The following is a 23,078-nucleotide window of genomic DNA, read 5'->3' as shown; positions in this document are numbered from 1 at the left end:
ACACACAGCAGTGTATCACTGGACTCTTTCCCAATAGAGAGTCCAGCAGCTATTTCTGTGGCTCAAATGTCCTGAACGGACGATCCCTTCAAATGGACACGACAAGAGGAGATTTCAGGGCCCCCAGATGCAAGTTTAAAAGTAATTACGACTTTGGGTCCAATAAAACATCTTGCTTATACCATTGCACGGCCCATCTGGAAATATGCATCAAGGACAATGTTTATAAGAGGGTCAGACTGTGCTCTCACATTGCAGGAAGCAAACGAATTAGTTAATAATACAGTGCTTGAAAAGTTAATGTTTTCTGTAATTATTCCCATAAACCCCAATTAGCTGTATTTGAGTATTTACAGGTCCAGCTCCAGATGCAACCTCTACCTCGTGAAATGCAACGGCCACGCTGTTGTTATTAGCATCTTGCCACTTTGAATAAAGCAATCAAGATGATAAGTTGCGACAACAAAATAGCTGAGTTCTAAACATGAAAGAAAACGTCAGAACGTAAAGTTGCACAGCTGCTAAGTGTGTACGACAGTATTGGAGACCGAGCTTACCGTATGCTCTCCAGTCGGCTGGAATCAGGTTTCATAGACGTTGAGTGTTTTACCATCTTGTACATAGTCATCACCAGAAAGATGAGATTGAGCTGTCGGAAAATATAAAAGATGTTGAGAAGACCACACAGTCCTTGGAAATCACGTTTGCAATTCATCATTCAGATGGCAAATTTGTCAAACATCATTTCATATTTACATTCACATTCCTAAAAGCAGCGTGCAATGATCTTTCTTGGGATCTGTGATCACCAGGCTATTAGACGACTATCAATGGAATTCAAAAATAAAGCACCTTTTATGTTATAAAGCATAGCTTTCAATAATTCAAAAAGCAGACAGCAACCAAAAAAAAAACCCGTCAAAATGCAATAATGCATGAAATCTGCTGGGAGTTTCCAAGACGTCTTATAAACTGTGGTATTATGCATGGACCATTTGAAAAGGTCTTGACAATTTTCTATTTTTAATCATTCTTAACATGACAATTAAAATAGATCTTGGATGAAGATGTGATTCAAGTCAGTACAGAAGCTTGTAAGAATGTTGATATTTCTCGAGACATAAACTATCACCCAGAAAATAAAGTGCTACCATTTGTTCCTAATTCTGATCATAAAGATTATCGGAGACAAACTGCGCGTAGGCGCCATCGCAGACGAGTGTAAGTCATAACTTTGGCCCTGAAAATGTCTGCTTGCTGGCAAGAGCTTGTGTTTTTCTTCACCGCCCTGAACATGGGAATGTAATTCAGGCTGACCAGAGAAGACCTCTTAAAGAAACATACTTCAGGAAACAAAAAATGAGTATCATCTATATTAAATGTTTGGAACAAGAATAGAGCACCTCTATTAAAAGAAGCTCGTCTTTATTCAGTTGGTGGTGACAAAAGTTATTTTTTCCAAATTTCCCCCTGTATATAACAACAATATCCTGACTTTCTAACAAACTCTCAAAAACACAAGTCTAAAAGAGCATAAAAGTGGAAAAGTATTTTTAAACTATATATTTTTAAAACTGTTTTATTCCAAAATGTGGATCACATACTGAAAATGTAGCATTCAAGCACTGACTGTGTATAGGTTAGTAAAGCACGTGTTGTTAGCTTAGTATATTGTGTTTGACTTCAATCCAAAACGAGAAAACGTAAATTACAAATAAGCGAGTACATTTAGCTTTGCATACAAGAGAATGAAAAACACACATCTGGTTTATTTCTTGGAGGCACACACACATACACATACAGAATGCAGCTAGAGAGAGAAAAAGAATATGCTTTTTGAAAAGAAAGGCACTGAATTCTTTGCTTCGTCAATCATCAACACAAACCACATGTAAACACCAAAGAATTCAACTCAATTTTTTAAAGCCTTTCAAATAAGGAGCACCCGCTCAAAAACAGAAAGAATTACAGAAAGAGCAGAACTGGGGGAGATGAAAGGCAAAAGGCAAGAAAAAAGAAAAAATTTTTTTTAACAATTGCAAATTATTTGTTTAATACAGGTACATCTAAAACAATTGGAATATTGTGAAAAACTGCATTTTTTGCAACTTATTCCAAAAAGTGAAACTTTCATATATATTTTACATTCATTACATGTAAAGTAAGACATTTCAAAAGTTTTTTTGTTTTAATTTTGATGATTAGAGCTTACAGCTCATGAAAGGAAATTAGAATATTTCCTAAGATCAATCAAAAAAAAGGATTTGCAAAGCAGAAAAGTTCAAGTTCTTTAAAGTATGTTCATTTCTGATTTAAGGTTATTCCCCTGGACTACATGGTCTCTCGTGCTTCAGTCACGTCTCACTCTTTTCTGCATGGGACTTGTTCAGATAAACGTTTATTTTCCTCTTTTCTTTCACTTTTAATCCTTATTTTCAAATCCAATATGGCTAAAAAGAAAAACACAGTAGACCAGATATATTTTTACTTGTTAAAATGGCAGAAATCATTATGTTTTTCTAGTTCAGTAAATAACTTGTCGGTGAATTAGAGATTAATGGTCTGAGCGTTTGTACAGAAATGTTTTGTTGTGGATTTCAGTTTTTATCTCCTCACATTCAGCTTTAATGGTTTGTTTTTCTTAGGCAAGGTAAGGCATGTGAAGTTAATTTAGCGCATTTCCCACACACCAGTTACTCTGTTCGTTTTATATTTCTTTAGCCTTGGTGTTTGTAATAAATGATGCTTGTAGTGAATGCCACGGTAATTTGTTTATTTTATACTCATATTCTTCGTTCTTGTTTTGTATACAATATACATACAACCCATGTGATTTATCAGTGTGGTTTTTTTTCCCCTCAAAAATGCAATTTTGACTCGGTGCAGCTTATATTCAGATGAAAATATTGTAAACGTGCATATTTTATCAGCACATGCATTCCTTGTGATTCAAATTTATTGTTCCCTTGGTATTGCTAGCACCATGCTGTACTGTTAACAGTTATTTTGATTTAACCCAATTTTTGATTTCTATTATTAATTATTTCTTTGATAAGAAATTTAATTAAATTTTCAGTATATAGTGAAAACAAACATGGTTTTCCACATCTCTGAACTCTATTTGGTGCAGGTCCCTCATTTAATATTGGCTTTTTCACCCGTTTTTTTTTACCGCAGGGCAAAAATTGTATGTCTGAAATGAAATAGCACACCTCTCTTTATGACTTAAGGTATAATTCATGCATGCAGCATCCAAAAGTGGTATTAAAAACCGGCAATAGGAGATTAGAAAGGAGAAACTGGTCAACTGACACAAGGAAAAGACATGGGAGGATTCATGGAGCGAGAGAGAGAGAGAGGTCATGTATGTTAGATCATTGATTATGGCGCTGTTGAGTGTTGCTGCTGAGCCACCAGGAGCCGCTTTGCTCTGGGATGGGTGGAGAGGCCAGGAATACATTTATAACACAGCTGGGAGTGATGACACAGATCTGATGAGACGGCCAGGCACGGCACAAGACCAGCCGAAGCACCTCTGGGCCTCCAGCTCACCCTTCCATTCCCCAAAATAGACCCACAAGCACAAGTTTAATATAAACCAGTTTGTGTTCAGAGACATGTTTCCTTGCTAGCTGACTGAGCCTGTTGAAGTACATCTTAGCATTTCCTGTTGAAAGGTACAGGGGAGGATCTGCTTAAATGTCAAGACGGTCCTACACAAAGGGTTTTAGCTTTGCTTCTGGGGGTAAAATGTGACCTAAATATGCGATGCACCCATTTGTGTTAAATTCCAGGTTACAGAACGAGATCTCTCGGAGACAGGAGGAACATGGATGTATTAGGTGTAACCGTTTCTTGTTCTGAAAAGCCGCTGCATGCACATTTAAAGTAAGTGCATGTATAAATTAAACAGCACTGACTGCGCACTTCAGTATCTCTGCATTTCAGAGCATTTCATTTTAGACAATAGTGTGGATTTTTTTCTACCTTTCATTGTGAAGACATTCTCACCAAGCAAAATTATGCCATAATTCGTATAATTATAGTTACAACTTCATCTATCCACAGCTGTACTGTAAGTTCCTGTAGTCCCTACTTGTGACAGTGGAGAGCACTCCTTTCATTTTTCCACATTTTGTTATATTGCAACCTTAAAAGGCTAATTTAAAATGCTACTTTAAAATTATTACTGTATTTTACCCAATAACGATGAAGCAAAAAGCAGATGTGTGGTAACTTAATTAAAAGGCAAAAACTAAAATATGATATTGATATGAAGTTTACTTGATGTTTAGCTCAGGTGAATGCCATTTCTCTGGTTCATGTTGTTTTTACCCTTTGATTCCAGTCCACGTGTAGCAAATTCAATTGATTGGACATGATTTTGAAAAGCCCACACCTGTCTAAATAAGGTCTAACATCTGTAAATCAGCACATTAGAGCAAAAACCAAGCCATGAGGTCAAAGAAAATGCCTGCAGAGCTCAGAGACGGGATTGGGTCTAGGTACAGATCTGGTGAAGGTCACACATCTGCTGAATTGACTGATTCCAAGAGCACAGCAGCCTCAATAATTATTAAATGGAAGACGTTTCAATCTATGAATGAAATCTCACCAATGGTGGTGGTTGAGGAGAGACCCCCACATGATGGTAAAGCGCTTTGGGTGTATGGCAATACACAATAAATGCGCTATATTAATGCATCATTCATTCATTCAATGGGAGCACAGTAATCATAACGGGCCAACCAAAATAAAACAGCATTAATCATCAACCAATGGGAAGAAAGCATATAATACTGAGATATTTGAATGCAACATACATTACCAAGACATGCAAACAAAACATACATTCAGTTGGAACTGTACTAAAGAAGACACAATTCAACACATCCCAATGAACCACAACACCATGAAAATATGGCAATTGCATTAAAATTCCATACATTTAAATAAAGGTGTTCGTGGGAAATGTGAAAAACTTACCATAATGATGAACGTTACAGGGCCAATGAAACTCCAAATGAAATGATTATCAACCCTCAACCAACAGCTGGAAAGAGGAAAAAAAGAAAGAAAGAACCAGCATAGAAGCAATTACTTAAAGCAATGAACACACTGCAAAGTTTTGAGTGACAACCACTTTCATTGGAGGGAATGAATTCCCTAAATCAGTGTTTCCCAACCATGTTTCCAGAGGCACTTCACATTTTGGATGTCTCCCTTTTCTAACCCATCAATTTCAGGTCTTACTAACGAACTGATGAGTTGAATCAGGTGTGTTTGATTAGTAAGAGGTCGAAATATGCACTGTTGGTGTGCCTCCAGAAGCAGTGTTGGGAAACCCTGCCATAAATTATTGTTTTTTTTCTCATGGAAAGAAGACACTCCGGCTGCTCCAAAACTTGTGATGTTTGACAGTGATGACCACCGTAATATTCTGGAACTTTATTCAGAGATTTCATTGTTTAGAGAGATCTACCATTGGAGAAAGTGTTAACGGTCAACTTGGATGGTATGACCAAAATACTGCATTATCATAATGCAAGTAATTTTATTTTACAGTGACAGTATATATACCAAAATGTATTGATGAATTTAATACAATTTTGCTACCATAGCAAAAACAAGTAATTTAAGGACAAAACTCAAGTTTTCAATAAAGCAAAGGTACAAATAAATTAAACAGTGAAGCTTATCGGGAACCTAACAGTATCAAGTAACCAAGCAAATATTCAGAAAAAGGCTACACTTTATTTGAACTATTAATGATGACTTTTGCCTCAAAAAACTCCTTATTTGCTGCTCATTAATAAGGTAGTTGTTAAGTTTAGGTATAAGGCATATTGTCATGCTGAATAATGCATTAATATGTGATTTATAAGTACTAATAAGCAGCCAATATGCTAGCTAATAAGCAAGTAATTAACAGTGAGAATTGGCCCCTAAACTAAAGTGTTAACCCAGAAAAATTAATTAGAATTAACACTTTAATACTTATTAAAGCTGGTTTTCTATTGTCAACATTGTTTAATATTAACATCATTAATGGAGAGAGGCAGGTCTGTATCTGCATTTAAACTGCAAGCCGATATCAATAAACAACTTTACTCACGCTTTCCTCGTCCCGTAGCTCTTATAGTCGATGGCTGCCGAAATGCCAACCACCACACAGGGGAACAGGTAGCCAGATGCGTAATAGTATTTTCGTCTGGAGAATTCGCTCTCAAAGACCTCCACAAGCATGAGGAACAACTGAACGGCCTCCAAACAAATCCAAGCAAATGTGGCAAGAAAGAAGAAATGCAGAACTCCAGCAATCACAGAGCACACAATCTGAGCAGGAAGAAATAAGACGGGAAGAATCAAACAAACCTGCCTATGGTTTGATGCCTAAATATATAGGCAGCTCACTAGGGTTGAAATAAGCCCTCTTCACACCAATACCTGACACCCCAGAGTGCAAAAATGTACCCACCGGAGGTTCGGTCATGTTGATGCCCACAAGAAACAGAAGCTCTGCAATGAAGAGGTTGATGCAGAGGTTCTTGTGGATGGTGTTGCGATCACTCTGGAGGCCGCGGAAGAAGCAGAAGGTGAAGATGCTAATGGCAAGGCAGACAAGTGAAACGGCGATGCCCATTCGTGTGATGACTGTCAACAGGAGCTCGTGAACGCTTCCCGCACCCTTGAAAAATAAACATTAGCATTAACAGTTACTTAACCCGAACATGTTACTGGTCAGAATTTAATCCTTTTTGGTTTTTGAATGTGTAGAGACCATAAACAATGCAAAAAAAGCAAAAACGCATGCTAATCACACATACAGCATCTATCTTTTATAGGCTTTTCTATTATTTACATATTAACAACAAAATACTGTTAAATCTGTAATGTCAATGCACCGCAGTGATCACTTCCAGTAGAGAAAATTATTGACTCCAATGGAAGCTCATGTCTAGTATAGTCCAAGTTTTTGACAGCAGACGTCTTAAATCATGATATCTTAACTTCCTAGAGTTTGAATAATCTATCGTATGTCTTTGTTTACACATGGCACCAATACAGAAGCTAAAGATGTTTTAACACACATCCCCTGAACAAGAATAACAACAACAACAAAATGATACATTTACTGAAAGGCTGTATGCATGAAAGCAATATCCCTGTGGATCAGCATTGCATTCATTTAATGATGTCCTGATGCTGGGCAGAAGCTTTAAGGATTATATTGAGACACATCATCAGTTGTGTACCTCAGCATCCTTTACCAGTTTATCATAATACACCCTAGAGTTGTGCCGATAGATGATAGTATTGTGCATCAACGATAGTCAGAGATATCACCTGTAGCTGATGCCTTTGACAATAGTAAGATGATGATGATGATTATTATTATAATTATCTAATTAATATTAGGGCTTATTTGTTCCATTTTATTTATTTTTCCGCGTTTTTACAGTGTTGCACATTATAACCAATCACACACGATTCTGTTGAGTTTATGAATGCAATGGCCAATCAAAGGCATTCAGATGAGTCAATATACCCTCTCATGAGGTTTTCCCACCATGGGCTCTTTAGACCCTGATGTATGTCCTACAGCCAATCGTTCTTGATATCTAGTTGATCAATGCGACTTGATGTTTAACTGTTTCTGTGAGCAGCTGTGAGCTGTGAGCAGCAACACCTAATTTAGCAAGCAGTGGGCTGATCAGGGTAGTTTCCCAAAATCATTGTAAGTCTAAATGTATTTATCTGTATTTATATATTCTGTGGAAGGTGTAGGACCAAGAAATGTTCGTCCAATCAAAACGCTCTGTCTGAGCATTTTAATTGACTTTCCTACCTGCCTGTCAACGTATGTATTTGCATACCTCTGCGCACCCTGTTCACACAGACAGGATACGTCATCAGCACGTTCACGAACGCTGTGCAGACAGAGCGGGAATGGCAGGCAAACATCAACAACCCGATCTTCCTTCCTGGTATTGTAGTACTTTTACTAACTGTGCTATGAAGTTTTCTCGCCGGTGAATGACACATGATGTAGCCCAGCAGTTCCCAATTCCAGTCCTCGCGCTCCCCGCTCTGCATATTTTGCATGTCTTGCTTAGTTAACACACCTGAATCAGATAACCAGCTCGTTAGAAGAGAGCTACGTGCATGAACTGTGTTCCGATTGACATGCTCCCTACACAGTGTTCTTTGCTCCCTACTCCCTGAGCAGGGGAAATCCGTTGAAGTTTAGCTAGGACTGGAATTGGGAACCGCTGATGTAGTAATGAGCGTATGCGTTCAGGGGGCGTAGCTTTGGACGGCGATTGCAGGGAGGGTGCAATCAATTGCTTTCAGAGCTATCAGGCTAAAGTTAACATTTTCCAAGATCTCCTACTGCACCTTTAAGCAAAGATATCAGAAATGGATGGGTTGACTGGGCATTCTGAGGCATAGCACTAGTTGTTGTTCTTTGTGCTCAAGTCCAATTTAGATTTATAGGACAAGGAAAGACCTCATTTGTGGCACAGATGAGAAAACTCATTCTTCCACCATATTCCACGGGTCTTTGCAGGTAGTTATTTTCTTATCAATACCCTCCCATTTCACCCAGCTGTCTTGCTTGGTTTGAGATATGGCTTTAGTGATTGTAGACTTGTTCTTGATTGGCGCATCTCTTCCACCACAAGTTGGAGGCTGATGCTGCCATTTTACAAGGTGGGCTTGGCTCCCCAATACCCTTTCTTCCATGTTGTACTTGGCCAGCATTATCCCAGTGTCTAGGGGGTGACTTTGCATCCACTGAAGGTGGATTGCATTTCCGTCCATTACTAGGGTCTCTCTCACAATATCTTCGGACTGTTTGAGTACCATGTCTAACCTAGATTTAGCACATTTGTATTCCTTCATAAGGCTCGTAATTGGGAGTGAAAGAGCCCTCTTACCACACAGTCCTATCCGGCTGGCATATCTTGGTAATCCAAGCCACTTCTCATATGTGAGCTAATCAAATACCCCAAGCTTGCTGACCTGTGAAAGGGCAACTTCGAACAAGGTAATTGGCCAGAGAGACAGGCAGCTGAAACTCTGGTGCCTCCAATTTGGGCTGTTGCCTTTTCTTTCCTAGGAGAGCAGTACTGATTGATATGCTTGAGGCTAGTGATTATATCCTCCTTTATTTGTTGTACTTGCCTGTTGTTTAGGTTTACATCAGACGAGCATCCAAGGCTTTAAATTGGCTCCTCCAGCACTGCAGGCACTGGTTCAATCATTGGTTTGTTGAAAATAATGTGATATTTACTTGGCTTGATTTCCATTTGTGAAATCAATTATTTCCATTTCTACCTTACTAACAACACAACTTTTACAATCTTGTAAGTAGTTCAAGATTAGTTCATTTTTTTTTTTCAGGAGCACAGCAAATTGTGTGCATCATAATAATATTGTTTAAAGAAAAAGCTTTAGTAGAAAGGGAATCTTTTTTGTAATATTCGTGATTCAACAGGACAAAACACAATATCTATGTAATATGCAGGCAGAAAATAAGATTCTGCTGTCATAATGGTTATATATCTATCCACAGTTGCAGCAATTTGGTAAATTTGTGGACCAGGACCATGTAAACAGTTGCACAACAAAACCCATGATTTCCATATTCATTACCGCTTAAATGACAGTTATGCTATCATATCATATAATGTTTGGTGCTATCAGACAACTACTATTGATATGCCATATTGACAATTGCATTGTTCCCAGAAACCTACAAGTGACGCATTCAAAGTAGATTAAGAATTATATTAAGAAAGTGCTGCAATATATTAATTTGTTCTCTTGTAGAGATAAGCTGCTGTTGCTGTGATGAACACAAATGATGTCCAATGAATGTATCAGCAGAAGAAAATGACATTTTGGAAACTCAAGAGACTCAATACTCAACAATACCATGGTTATTTGAAAAGCAGAAAGCAGAAAATGAGTTTTGAAGAGTATCTGTTGACCTATAGTTACTAACTGAAGCATTATGTTGATTTCCTCTACCGGATGCCCCACCACAGGGCTGGACTGGGACCAGTTGATACTCACCGCATGTGCATCTCGATGAGCCATCAGGATAGCAAAGTTAGTCAGGTGACTGCAGGCGCAAGTGGTGTGAGTCTTGTTTGTGGCGAGGAGTTTGCAGCCTTGTGTTGACCAGTATCCTGTCATGCTCCGCTCAGAATAGTTCCAAAATGAGCAGTTTGGATTGAAGTAGTTCTCAGTCTGATAAACAGAGAAACATGTCATTTTATTTGATTGTGACAGCTGACATCTGCAAGGTTTAGAGGTTTAGACCTTTTATACCCACACATTGTTTTCCTTGATCAACAATCTCTATTAATAAACCAGGCAAATTGACAATAATGTTCTTTGATTTTGTTTAAGCATGGCTCTAATTTTAACTCAATCCTAGAATCAGAAGGCACTGATTACGTAATTATTCAAAATAACACGCCCCATGTTTTATGTTGCAACAAGATACATTCCAGGTACCAGTAATGCATTTTGATGGGAAAGGATGATGAATATGGAAAAAAACTAAAAAACGCATGCGAAAATTTCAGACTCCGTGTGCAAGGACCTTAAGACTAAGACTGAATTAAAGAGCTGGCAAAATTAACACTACTTTTAAACAACTTCATGCCATTTAAAAAGATCAGGTCTGGTCTAGTCCAGCTTAACCCCATTATTAATGGAGCATATACCTTTTCAAACAGGCTCTGTTGTTATCTTCTTTTTTGCATTAACAAATAACAATAACTTTTTTAAAACTGTATTTTGTGCTTACTCAGGTTGCCTTTCTGTTATGTTTTATGTTAGATTTTGTTTTTATTTCTGAATCAATTTAGTATGAGGCATACACAAAAACAGAAGAAATCAGGACGCTTACAAACCCTTTTTCACAACACTGTATTGAAAAAGAAACAAATACCAAAATATTAAATTGAAAAGAAGGAGAAACGTGTCTTTAATTAAGCTTTTAAATTCTTACATCCAAATGCGCCAGAGTGAAGACGAGTGGCTCGGACACAAACACGCGGCTGGATTCTTTGTTGATGGAGGCGGAGAGGATGTGGGAGTTGACAGTCAGGGTGTGGTTTCTGACTCCGCCCTCTCCCATCAGCCTCACTGTGGTGTTCTCCGTACTAAGGAAATGCCCCAAGTGCTTATAAAGGACAAAAACCAACTTGGCAACACCTTGAGTAAATAAATGATAGGAGAAGACCATTAGCACTTGCTGGATTTCGATAGAAAAATAAACTGATGTTATCGTTAAATGGCCTTAGGGTCATAAAATATCTATATATTATTCTTATTTTGAATTTTCTCTTTCAGGTTAACAGGTGTCAAAGTGAAGCAGCAGACTGAAGAGAACACTTTAGATCTTACAAGCATGTTTTTACTAGCAACCAGAATAACATCATGTGTCCTTGAGTACTGACATTTGTTCCAGCTACAGAAATGCAAGAAAGCATGTAACGTATGTAAAGCTTGCAATGCACTGACTAAGTACTTGAGCAGAGTGTTTATGTCCTACAGATCAGGAAAATCATTGACTTGATTAACTAAGCATCTGAAGTCCTTGCATTAAAGCATTTGAAATGACTACAAGCTTGCTTTTAATTACCGTTTTTACTGTTTAGTTTGACCATGTTTGCTGAGAGTTGAATCGTGGCTCCTCTTTTGCTGCTCTGTGGAAACCTGAAGTCCTGAATTTGGCCATCGGTGCTCAACACGTACACGTCCAACACTGAATGAAGAAAGAAAAGCAGAAAGATATGGATTCCTGTGCGGCATTTGGTGTCTTTTTAAACAAAACACGAGACAATGGCAGTTGCATAAATTGCTTCTCACATTCAGGTTCTCGCGTTCTTCTGGAACTGAAGGACTGGTTTCATTAAGCCAATGCGAGGTAATTTAATTAAAACGAGACATTGCATATAAAAGAGAGTGAATTGAGAAGATGGTTTCAAAGTTTTCTAATGCACCTCAGGCCAACAAACTCTGCAAAGCTGCATTTGAACCGCATCATATAATTTCCAAATGAGAGGCAGAGAATAATGTGTATTGTCTAATGTAATCACAAAATGTTTTCTCTTTAACAATGAACACTTTTCTCAAGAAAATGAACTTGTGCCATTAAAAAAAAAGAGAAAAGCTTATTCATTACCTTATACTAAAATAGGCACTTTTAAGTGAAACATGAGACGTCCTTTCCTACAGACGCCGCATTGAGTGTTGTGATTTCTGACATTCATTTCCCTTTTGATGTGAAAGCAAGAAATCTGAGAGCTAAAGCTTGACAGACTGCATCACTATTTGTTATCAAGCAGCCTCACATGTTATATAAGAACAAATATTAGAACTAAAAACAACATAACACACTCATGGGCATCAACTGCTTCACTAAGTACTTGTCGTCAGCTAAGACATAAATAATTGTTACCTTACGAACCATCGGTTTTCAAATCTACATCAATGTCTGTCAAAAAAATAACATGCACAATACAGTACAAAACCCACACTACTGGATGTTTTGACTGCATCACTTTCTGAAAAACAGGACAAAATTGCAACCTGAGTGGCTTCAACAAGCTGTCAGTCAGAGATGATAACATACATAATATATAATGCACATTAGCATTAATTTGTTCTCTAAAATTGACAGGTGATTTTAATAAAATCTTGGAAACACTTTACAGTAAGGTTCCATTTGTTAGCATAAGATAACATGAACTAACAATTAAGTTTCACTAGCGCATTAAAATCCAAAGTTACATCTGTTAATGTTAATTAATAGTCATGCATTAACATGAATTAACAATAAACAGTTTTATTAAATCACATTAACAAAGATTGATATATACTGTAACACATGTATTATTCATTGTTAGTTAATGCATTAATTAACAGTAACTAATGAACCTTACTGTAAAGTGTTACCAAAATATTTTCAGTTGTTTAAAAGATTAAGGCAATGACCAAAGTTTGATGAAATAAAAAACTTTTTTTGTTGTTACATATAATTAGCCCTTTGCAGATTTTGATCCATATACTACAAGGCATCTTTTTTCATATATGAGTTTGGAAAGAGTCAAAGATAATCAAAGGAATTTGTAAATTTTAGAAAAAAAAAATTCATTTTAAAATCACCAAAAATTAGAGCTATACTACGCAATTTAGAAATGATTCACGCTAAACAATACGACTGAGAACAATGAAAAATAGCTACACAAAAAGATTGAGAAGAAAATAAAGGGAGTCAAAAAGCACTGAGCCAAGGTTAAAAGGAAAAAGCCTGCAGTAACCCAGAGGCCTGTACGGTGAAATGACAGATGAGCGCACAAAGCTGACTTATATGAATGAGATCACATTACTAATAAATTCCACTGGCAGGGGCCTGGGCTCGATCCTCTCACCATTTGAATGGTTAAAGTCGCCACATGCTGAGACCGGAACTAAGTCTATTTGGTTTCAGCCCTTTCACAGTAATGAATGCATTCATAAAAAATTGCAGAACTGAACAATATCCACCTATTTACATGCACCCGAGACAACAGCTGTATCTAAATCATAACATTTTTGATTACGCTATGGATTCCACTCCTGATTCCTAAAAGCCATTCTAATTGTTGGTGAATCTAAAATTAAACCTGTCTTCTGATTTACAAATCAACCACTCTTGCTATTTAGAATAACATAGTAAGTAAACTCGCTCACAATAGTCGCCTCCAGATATACAAATTCAATCCATTTGCCAACACCCAAAATATTTCACTCTATCCACAGACAAGATGGACACGAGTACATTTCATTTATAATTTTGCAATCGCCTATAATGCTATTTTTTTGGTATCTCACAAATTGTACATGACCAAACCAAAATGCACATCCTAAATCCACTCTGCATGTCATCAATTTGCACAAGACTTGAATTTAAAACGGTATTTCACTCAACTTAAGATAAAGTCTCCTATTAAAAGTAAAGATAGAAAAACTAAATTGGTGGCATCTCAGTTTTCTTTTAAAGAACAGGTCTGTGATTGGCTTCAATCAGAACATGTTTAATAACTAGTAGTTATGAAATCTCTCATGTTTAGCATGACTTCAATCATGACTGGACATATCGACTGTTTATCCATCAATCCTGCTGCAGTAACATGAACATTTTTGATAAAAGACTTCATTTTTATGGCCATGCCAGAAGGGCTTAAAGAGGCATCATATGCACAAAGTCTTGCACATGTTAGGTTCTTCACTTACAGCATTTTTTATAGTGCTTATAACTTTTCACACTACTGTAGCTTTGCAGGTAGATTCTCCAAATGTCACAGCTCTCATGGATTTAGTCTGTCTTAGCCTTTTCTAGTCTCGTCATTTATTCCCAGCTGGACTGAAATCAGATCTCTGTGTGGATCATACCGTCTGTTGTCGGATTCCTCGTGCACACAAAAATCCCATTAGATTACTGCAATTAACGGCAGAAGGAATGTTTGGAAATGTAAACTGATATTTCCTACTGGCATGCTGTCTTAAAACTGTTTGCAGGTGAAAATCTAACATGCCTAAGACAGTACTGAATATGAAACTAAAAACCTTCCACTTCAACATACAGCAAAAAGATTTATGAATATTACATTTTATTTTCGCTTGTTCCAGTGAGGAGATACTTTTAGTATACTTCTGAACTAACTAGAATATTACGTAGAACTGAATAGGATTCATTAGTACCATATTAATATTAAAATACAATGAGAATCTATTCCATGGATTCTGTAAATCTAGTGGTCAAATGCTGTGTGGCCGCTCAGTTTTCTGTGTAATTTACTCTGTGTGTGCAATATTGAGTCTTTCCGAATGTATACAAGCAGGATGATTATTTAGAGTGGAAAATTAAATAATACATTTAGGAGAATAAATAATTTATGAAAATTATGCACTTTATTTTAAGGACCAATTTTCACTATCGACTTGTTTATTAGCATGCATATTGGCTGTTTATTAGTATTTGTAAACCACATATTAATGTCTTATTTTGCATGACCATATCATACATCATACCTAAATTTAACAACTACATAACGAACTATTAATAAGCAGCAAATTAGGAGTTTATTAAGGCAAAAGCTGTACTTAATAGTTAATTAATAGTAAGAATTGGGCCTTAAAATAAAGTATGATCAAATTATGAATGTTTTACATGTCTGAATACTATTTAATAATTAAAGAAATGAACTGTATTCTGACTGAGTATATTACAATTTTAAAAACTTTATTTTAAGGTGTCCTTGTTACACGTTACATGTACTTACTATTGTAATAACAATAAATTCTTCATAATTACATGCAATTAACCCTAAACCAAACACTAATCCTAACCATATAGTAAAGAACCTTAAAATGTAATATAATTTAATTACAAGTACATAATTTTTGGAATCTCAATACGTAATCCAGATTACACACAGTATACAGTGTTTTTGTAGAAACTAATTATACGTCGATTTTTATAGCTTGTGAACTGAATGAATGCTAAACCCTATAGCAAACTCAAGAAGGGCAGATTGCTACATTCAACAACCTGACTAATGCAACCGGAGATTGGACTCGTTCGCTGTAAACTCTTACACAGCCGTCAACGGCTCAGATTCCTGGGAGATTCTCATATCTGTGGCTGTAAATAGCAATCAGCACAATGATTTCTCGAGCCCAGATCGAATCTGCCGGGAAAGGTTCTCTAAATTAAGCAGCACGACGTTAGTGTTGTGTAGGATCGCGTTGTCTTTTCTTCTCTTTCCACGGACTCACCAGGAAAGCTGATATCTGTAGAGATGGACGTGTGTGGCAGCAAAAGCAGTGTTGGTTACTCTCATTTAAAGCACTGTTATAACCCACAGGGAAGTCAGACTGCCCACAAACACACATTCATTGAGACCTTGCTTAGTTATGATAACACGTCTGATGAACAATATATTCAATAAACCCGCAATAACCTTCATCATCTAAGCATGTACAAAATCGAGAGCTTTATGAGGGACAAAATGCCTTTTTATGAGCCAAGAACATCTATTGATTGAATAGCATACTGTTGCAGAGCTCTCCAGCTGTAGATGGGCACAGAAAGTCAGTAAAAAAAAATTATCCTGTGCCATTTAAATTCATACATAATTATACTCAAAAGCTCAGCGCTGAAAAAAGGTACATGAAACAGTAACTGGAGCGAATCTGCTACTGCAAGACCTGCTGAAGTTCTTCTGCTGCTTCAGTGTGTTGGATTTGCATACTGTCTTATATGATAGTTGCCTGATTAATTAATCATTTATCTGCTCTCTATAATATTTCGTTAGGATCTGCAGCTGAATATTTCAAATACTTAACTCTTCCAGCCGCAATGCAGCAATGTGCAAAAGACTACATCAATTTGCCAAATGTCCTACCTTCACCACAATGTCAAAGAAGCACGACTGTCAACAAGGCTGAAAAAATTTATATTTTTTCACTTCAATATTTCTAAATCTCAAAAGGCATTATTTCAGTAGTGGACATCTGATTTTTTATTATGGTCCACAAGAGAGTGCAATAATAAATATAAACCCAACAGCATCGTGTCAAAGTGTATTTATTATTACAAAGAAAAAAATGCATTTCTTCACCTAAACTCTCAGGCCAGTTCCAGGGATAATTTCACAAAGCTGTTAGATTGTCTTTAATGAAATTCTCGTATAAGTTTAGTCAATACTTAACATGTAATTTTTAAACTCTTGTTGTTATGGAAAAAGCGCAATAAGAACATGTTTTACACATTCTAATTAACTAGATTTTTCTTTATATATATATATATATATATATATATATATATATATATATATATATATATATATTTATTTATTTTTTATTTTTTTTCTCATGTATGTTTTAGTTAAAGCTGCAGTCCGTAAGTTTTGCCTCTTTGTCGCCATCTCTGTTTGAAAACCTGGAATTGCAGCTGTTTGCGGAATCATCTTCCATGCGAGGGGTTGTGATCCGGCACGGCTTCAGCGAGGATGAATCTAATGTTTTGAGGTGAATGTGTTGCAGTCACTCACTGCACCGGTGTGGATATTTACTGTGCATCGGAATGACAGATTCTAGCCTACGCCTTGGAATATATGACCAAAAAAATTATTTAACAAGTCTGCCAAAAAAGCATTAAAATAATTTGCTCTACCAATGGTGATTTAATCTAACGATCAGTTAGCTCATATCACATCAAACCGTGCAAATTAATGTTAACAACATCAGCATTGCGTGACTATGAGTATAGTGTGTATTAGCGTGTAGATTTCAATTTCTGTACAGTCTCATCTCTAATTGTCATTCCATTCAAATTTCATATTAAGAAATTATTTTAACCCAAAAGGCAAACTATGCTCCCTTCGAACTGGTTTTCTTTAAAATGCAAATCTTGTGTAATCCCATGCAGGCTATCTATAATCAGAACCATATTTAAAACTGGAATATAATTTAATTTCATTCACATGTTTCATAAACACAATCCTTTCTGGATTACAATCCGCCATCAAAATGATACATTTAATTATTCTAGCTGCTGTGAGAAAAGGCTATAAACGATCCGTCACCTGGAGGATACTAACATGCGATATAGCCTACTAGCCGGGACAACTTCTTTATGTTTACTTCTTTATGGTGACGTAATGACGCAGTGCCATGCTCGAATTTCCCACAAAAACCTACCCGTACCACTCAAATTAGAAAACATTATCATAAGCTTACCGTTGTGAATCGGGCTGAAGTAAGGCGATGGTTTTGAACACTGGCTGATTATGTATTTGCTCAAATATTAATTTCAGATAATTTTTAATCATGAAAAAGTTAAGGACTGCAGCTTTAAAATCAGTGAGAAGCAGTGCTTGCCATGTAAAATACGCAAGATAAAAAAAAAGATGAATTCAACTGGACAAAGCATGGCATTTATACCACAAACGTTTATATCACATTTCATCACTTACTAAGCAATAGATGTTCTGCAGTGAATGGGTGCCGTCAGAATGAGAGTCCAAACAGCTGATAAAAACATCACAATAATCCAAAAGTAATCCACAACACTCCAGTCCATCAGTTAACTTCTTGAGAAAAAGAAACAAATCCATCATTAAGGCATTTTAACTTCAAACTGTTGCTTCTGGCTAAAATGCAAGTCCATAATCCATAATAATGCTTCCTCCAGTGAAAAAGTCCAACTCCTGTTGTCTCTCACATCAAAAATCGAGCCACGTATTTGTTTAGAGCTGTTTTGGCTTGTAAATGCTGCTTGATCTGTGCAGATCTCTCTCCTGATTAAGACCAGATTTTGATGTGAGAGATAACAGGAGTTGGACTTTTTCACTGGAGGAAGCGTTATTATGGATAATGGACTCGTATTTTAGCCAGAAGCAATGGTTTAAAGTTAAAACTGTCTTGATGGATTTGTTTCTTACAAACATGCAGCTTTTGTCATCTCAAGATGTTAACTGATGGACTGGAGTGGTGTGGATTATTTTGATGTTTTTATCAGCTGTTTGGACTCTCATCCTGACGGCACCCATTCATTGCAGAGGACGCATTGGTGAGCAAGTGATGCAATGCTCTGATGAAGAAATAAACTCATCTACATCTTGGATGGCCCAAGGATGAGTAAATGTTCAGCAAACTTTCATTTGTGGGTGAACTAGTCCATTATCCTGGCATTGGTTTGAATTTGTGTGAACTGACCTTTCTACCTCTTCCAAGCATTCTTGCCAATTCGGTTTCTCTCTGCTTTGGTTTTCATACACAAACATTAGTCCTGGAAAACTCCATCAATCATAAGCGGCCGGTCAGACACGTGGCTCAAATCGAAACTTCATCATTTCCATCAAAATTTGCCGGCTAAGATGAAAGCACTTACTGATGTTCTCGGCAGGCACTCGGACGACAGCGGGCTCGATCAGGTTGTCTGCAAGGACAAAGGCTCCTTCCTCCAGGGTATCGAGTAACATAGTGGCGGCATGTGTTTGCTCTGTGGAATTCATGTCCTCCCAGGATTTAAGGGCTTCTGGCCTCAGGAGGTTGTCAACCGTGTCCACAATGGCCTGTAACCATGGAAACAAGAGAAATGACAGGCGGTTGATATTTTTCCTTTGCTTTCCCTGGGAAAAAAAGGATCCAGCACATGGAATACACTGGAGAGAAGAGAACCGAATGAGACTTGTGACACGAGACAACTAGAATGGGAAATTAAGCACTGTACAACTAGTGTAATTCCTGAAAAAATGTGTGTTGGGTGTGTTTCTGCCACCTTTCATTAGAGATCATCAGGACTGTAAACACATTTTGTTCAAACACATCAGGAATCAAAATAGCAAGATGCAATAGAGATTTGCGTTTGTTACATTTAAATTGACATTAACTTGATCTAGTTGTAAAGTTTAAGGCCTGGTTAAGATACTGACAAACAATAGAGTATCACTGGACTCTGACTCGATTGGTTAAAGACTTAAGTGGACTCGAACCCAACACTAGTTCTTACCCAGTTCCATTACCAATTATTCACCATTTCAAAACAGTGTCTGTAGTTCTCCAAAGATCAAGTTTCTCTGCTTACGAAAACTGCCTTCACTACTGGACATAAGAGTCAACTGGATTTCCCACAATCTACTTGATTGTCATATTAAATTTCCTGCTAGGGATCAATATTGTATGCGTTCCTATCTGTAATAGGATCTAACGGCCGTGCTGTCACAAAAAAAAATCTTTCTGTAAAGTAAAAAGCATTATCGGACTGGAAGTAGTTTGCAGATTACAAAGACTCCAGAAAACGGGATGTTCTCATTGGTATCCATTTCATTTGCATTGGCCTAAACCAGTATGCATTTCAATTAACCAATCCCAAGGCGACTGAGGTGCTTTTGGGTTTAAAAGAGGATTTCAATCTTGTAAAGTCTGACATATGAAATAATAGAATAAATAATAAATAAATATATATATATTTTTTAAAAGGAGCAATTTATTGAACCTTTCTGCATACAGTATACAGTAACACTTTAGAATAGGAAACACTTAACTACGACTTTTCCCTCAATAAATTCCTAATTTGCTGCTTATTAATAGTTAGTAAGGTAGTTGTTAAGTTTAGATATTGGGTAGGATTAGGGATGTAGAATAAGGTCATGTGGCATTAATATGCTTAATTACTACTAATAAATGGCTAATATGAATATGCATGCTAATAAGCAACTAGTTAAGAAACCCTAAAATAAAGTGTTGCTCTGTATTGTTTTATACTTTGTGTCATATTTGATGCATCAGGCTTTTATGGCTCATATTGTCTGATATAGTGAGAATATGGAGGAAAAAACAGCTCCGTTTTGTTCTGAGGCTCAAATTGAGTAAATATATGCAATTTGGTGCAGATGCTGCTATTTATATGATCAAATTTGATCAGATAATTTGTTTAAAGCCATTCTTATATATGCTGTAAAAAAACTTTTTTTTAGCATTAATACATGATATAATAAATTATTTTTATTATTTATACAGAAATTCATTCTGCCCATACATCATAAATGTGGCCCATTTTTCCACTTGAGTTTGTGTTTGCTTAGCATTACAAATAAATATATACAGTATATTTTTTAAATGTACTATATGTTTAATACCCGTCTTGGAAATAAATTCAACTTAAAATATTTTTAAAGAATTTAATATTGAAGTTTAAATTTAAATATTTAAAATGTTATGTTGCTAAACGTAATTGAAGATAATAAAACCTACAAAACAAAATTGAAAATTTAAATAATTTATAATAAAATAAATAAGGAAATTCATTAATTTTAACTTCACTTTGAACTTCTAAAGGACTTGCAAAGGCTCCTGCACTTGAGTCCCAGAGGGGTGACCTGTTAACTGTAGATATTGTGAGAGATTCATTACCACAGAGCCCTTGAATATCACGCAGCGATGGCAGGACACTTAACCCATGATTACTGCAGTGAGATTCCCCTGCAATTACACTACAGTAAGTCAAAAGCATCTGCTGAGCCACAAGTAGTGTTCACAGCCCTGTTCTCGCTGCTTGTCAACTTATTGCGGACATCCATTGATTGAGTGGCGTGTGGGCCGTCTGAAGTGGTGTGTGGGCCGTCTGAAGTGCGAGTGGCCTTGTGGGCTGTAAGATTTCTTTCAGATCTGACGCTCGGCTGAAGGCTTACGGCCAAACGCACTGCCGACATCAGCCATTACCATCAAATAAGTCTCAACACTCAGTTAAGTCTGTGAAGGACTTTAAATTTTAAATGTGTGTACAGAAAACAGAGATGGATTTTTCTCATTTTATCCAGGTGTCAGTCACTCAATCTCACCAGATTCATGCATTTATGAAGACTGATGCATATGCACTGTAAAAATTATTATTTCCCCATAAAACAAAGATTACTGGAGTACATTTTACAAGAAAATACATTTACATTTACATTTAGTCATTTGGCAGACGCTTTTATCCAAAGCGACTTACAATTGGGGAACACAAAAAGCGATTAATCTTGAAGAGGCAATCAGACAGAGGAAGTGCTCGTAACACCAAGTCTCAGTCATTGTTCAAATAAGTACAAGCTAGTAAGGGAGGGAGAGAAAGATATAGGGAAAGAGTGAGTTTTTTTTTTTTTTTTTTTAGTTTAGGATGAAGTCAAGTACTGCCGAAAGAGATGAGTTTTCAGTTGTTGCTTGAAGATTGACAGGGATCCGGCGTTCCGGATAGGGGTGGGAAGATTATTCCACCAGCCAGGAACGGTGAACGAGAATGTTCTGGAGAGTGATTTTGAGCCTCTCTGTGATGGTACCACAAGGCGTCGCTCACTAGCAGATCTCAGACTTCTGGAGGGGATGTAGGTTCGTAATAGTGAGTGGAAGTAGGAGGGTGCTGAGCCTGTGGTCGTTCTGTATGCAAGCATCAGTGTCTTGAACTTGATGCGAGCTGCCACTGGTAGCCAGTGCAAGGAGATGAAGAGAGGTGTAACATGCGCTCTTTTGGGCTCGTTGAAGATCAGTCGTGCCGCTGCATTCTGAATCATTTGTAGAGGTTTGATTGTGTTTGATGGCAGACCAGCCAGAAGAGCATTGCAGTAGTCTAGTCTAGAAACGACAAGGGCCTGGACAAGAAGTTGTGCAGCATGCTTTGTCAGTAAGGGCCTGATCTTTCTGATGTTGTGTAGTGCAAACCTGCAGGATCGAGCAGTCTTTGCAATGTGCTCTTTGAAGGTCAGCTGGTCATCAAAGATTACACCAAGATTTCTGACCGAAGTTGATGGGGTAATCATTGATGAGCCGAACTGAATCGTGAAGTCATGCTGTAGAGTCGGAGTGGCAGGGAAGACCAGAAGTTCCGTCTTTGCCAGGTTGAGCTGTAGGTGATGTTCTTTCATCCATGCCGAGATGTCCGCAAGGCAGCCTGAGATCCGTGCAGCTACCAGTGGCGGTCATCTGGTTGAAAATAGAGATAGAGCTGCATGTCATCGGCGTAGCAGTGATAGGAGAAGCCATGTGCATGTATGATGGGACCCAGTGATGTAGTGTATGTGGAGAAGAGGAGGGGTCCAAGAACCGATCCCTGAGGAACTCCAGTGACCAGTTGATGTGGTTTGGATACCTCCCCTCCCCAGGTCACCCTGAAAGATCTACCGGTGAGATAGGATTCAAACCAGCGAAGTGGAATCCCAGTGATGCCCAGTGATGAGAGGGTAGACAGGAGAATCTGATGATTGACAGTGTCAAAAGCAGCAGAAAGATCCAGCAGAATGAGGACTGATGATTTGGAATCGGCCTTTGCAATTCGCAGGGCTTCAGTGACTGAGAGTAGCGCAGTCTCTGTTGAATGGCCACTCCTAAAACCTGACTGTTTAGCATCCAGTTTGTTGTACTGTGAAAGAAACCGTGAGAGCTGGTTGAAGACAACTCGTTCGAGTGTTTTCCCTACGAATGGAAGGAGAGAGACAGGTCTGTAGTTTTCTAAAAGAGAAGTGTTTAAT

At 37.4% G+C, this 23,078-nt stretch overlaps 1 protein-coding gene across 2 annotated transcripts in view; it reads right to left on the bottom strand.

Annotated features, from left to right (window-relative positions):
- Positions 1-23,078, bottom strand: part of adgrl2b.1 (adhesion G protein-coupled receptor L2b, tandem duplicate 1) — a gene marked incomplete at its 5' end in the record, with an annotated part of 94,550 nt that overhangs the window by 15,508 nt on the left and 55,964 nt on the right. For both annotated transcript variants that reach the window (XM_079434785.1, XM_079434786.1), the window contains 8 exons: positions 558-649; positions 4,987-5,053; positions 6,116-6,336; positions 6,479-6,688; positions 10,084-10,260; positions 11,030-11,235; positions 11,666-11,788; positions 18,965-19,148. In XM_079434785.1, the coding sequence (XP_079290911.1) occupies positions 558-649; positions 4,987-5,053; positions 6,116-6,336; positions 6,479-6,688; positions 10,084-10,260; positions 11,030-11,235; positions 11,666-11,788; positions 18,965-19,148 (1,280 nt within the window). The remainder of the gene's footprint in view (positions 1-557; positions 650-4,986; positions 5,054-6,115; positions 6,337-6,478; positions 6,689-10,083; positions 10,261-11,029; positions 11,236-11,665; positions 11,789-18,964; positions 19,149-23,078) is intronic.

The sequence above is a fragment of the Barbus barbus genome (genome assembly GCF_936440315.1).
Source record: "Barbus barbus genome assembly, chromosome: 15".
NCBI classification, from domain to species: domain Eukaryota; kingdom Metazoa; phylum Chordata; class Actinopteri; order Cypriniformes; family Cyprinidae; genus Barbus; species Barbus barbus.
Note: the sequence above shows the minus strand (reverse complement) of the source record. Positions and strands in the feature narration are given on the sequence as shown.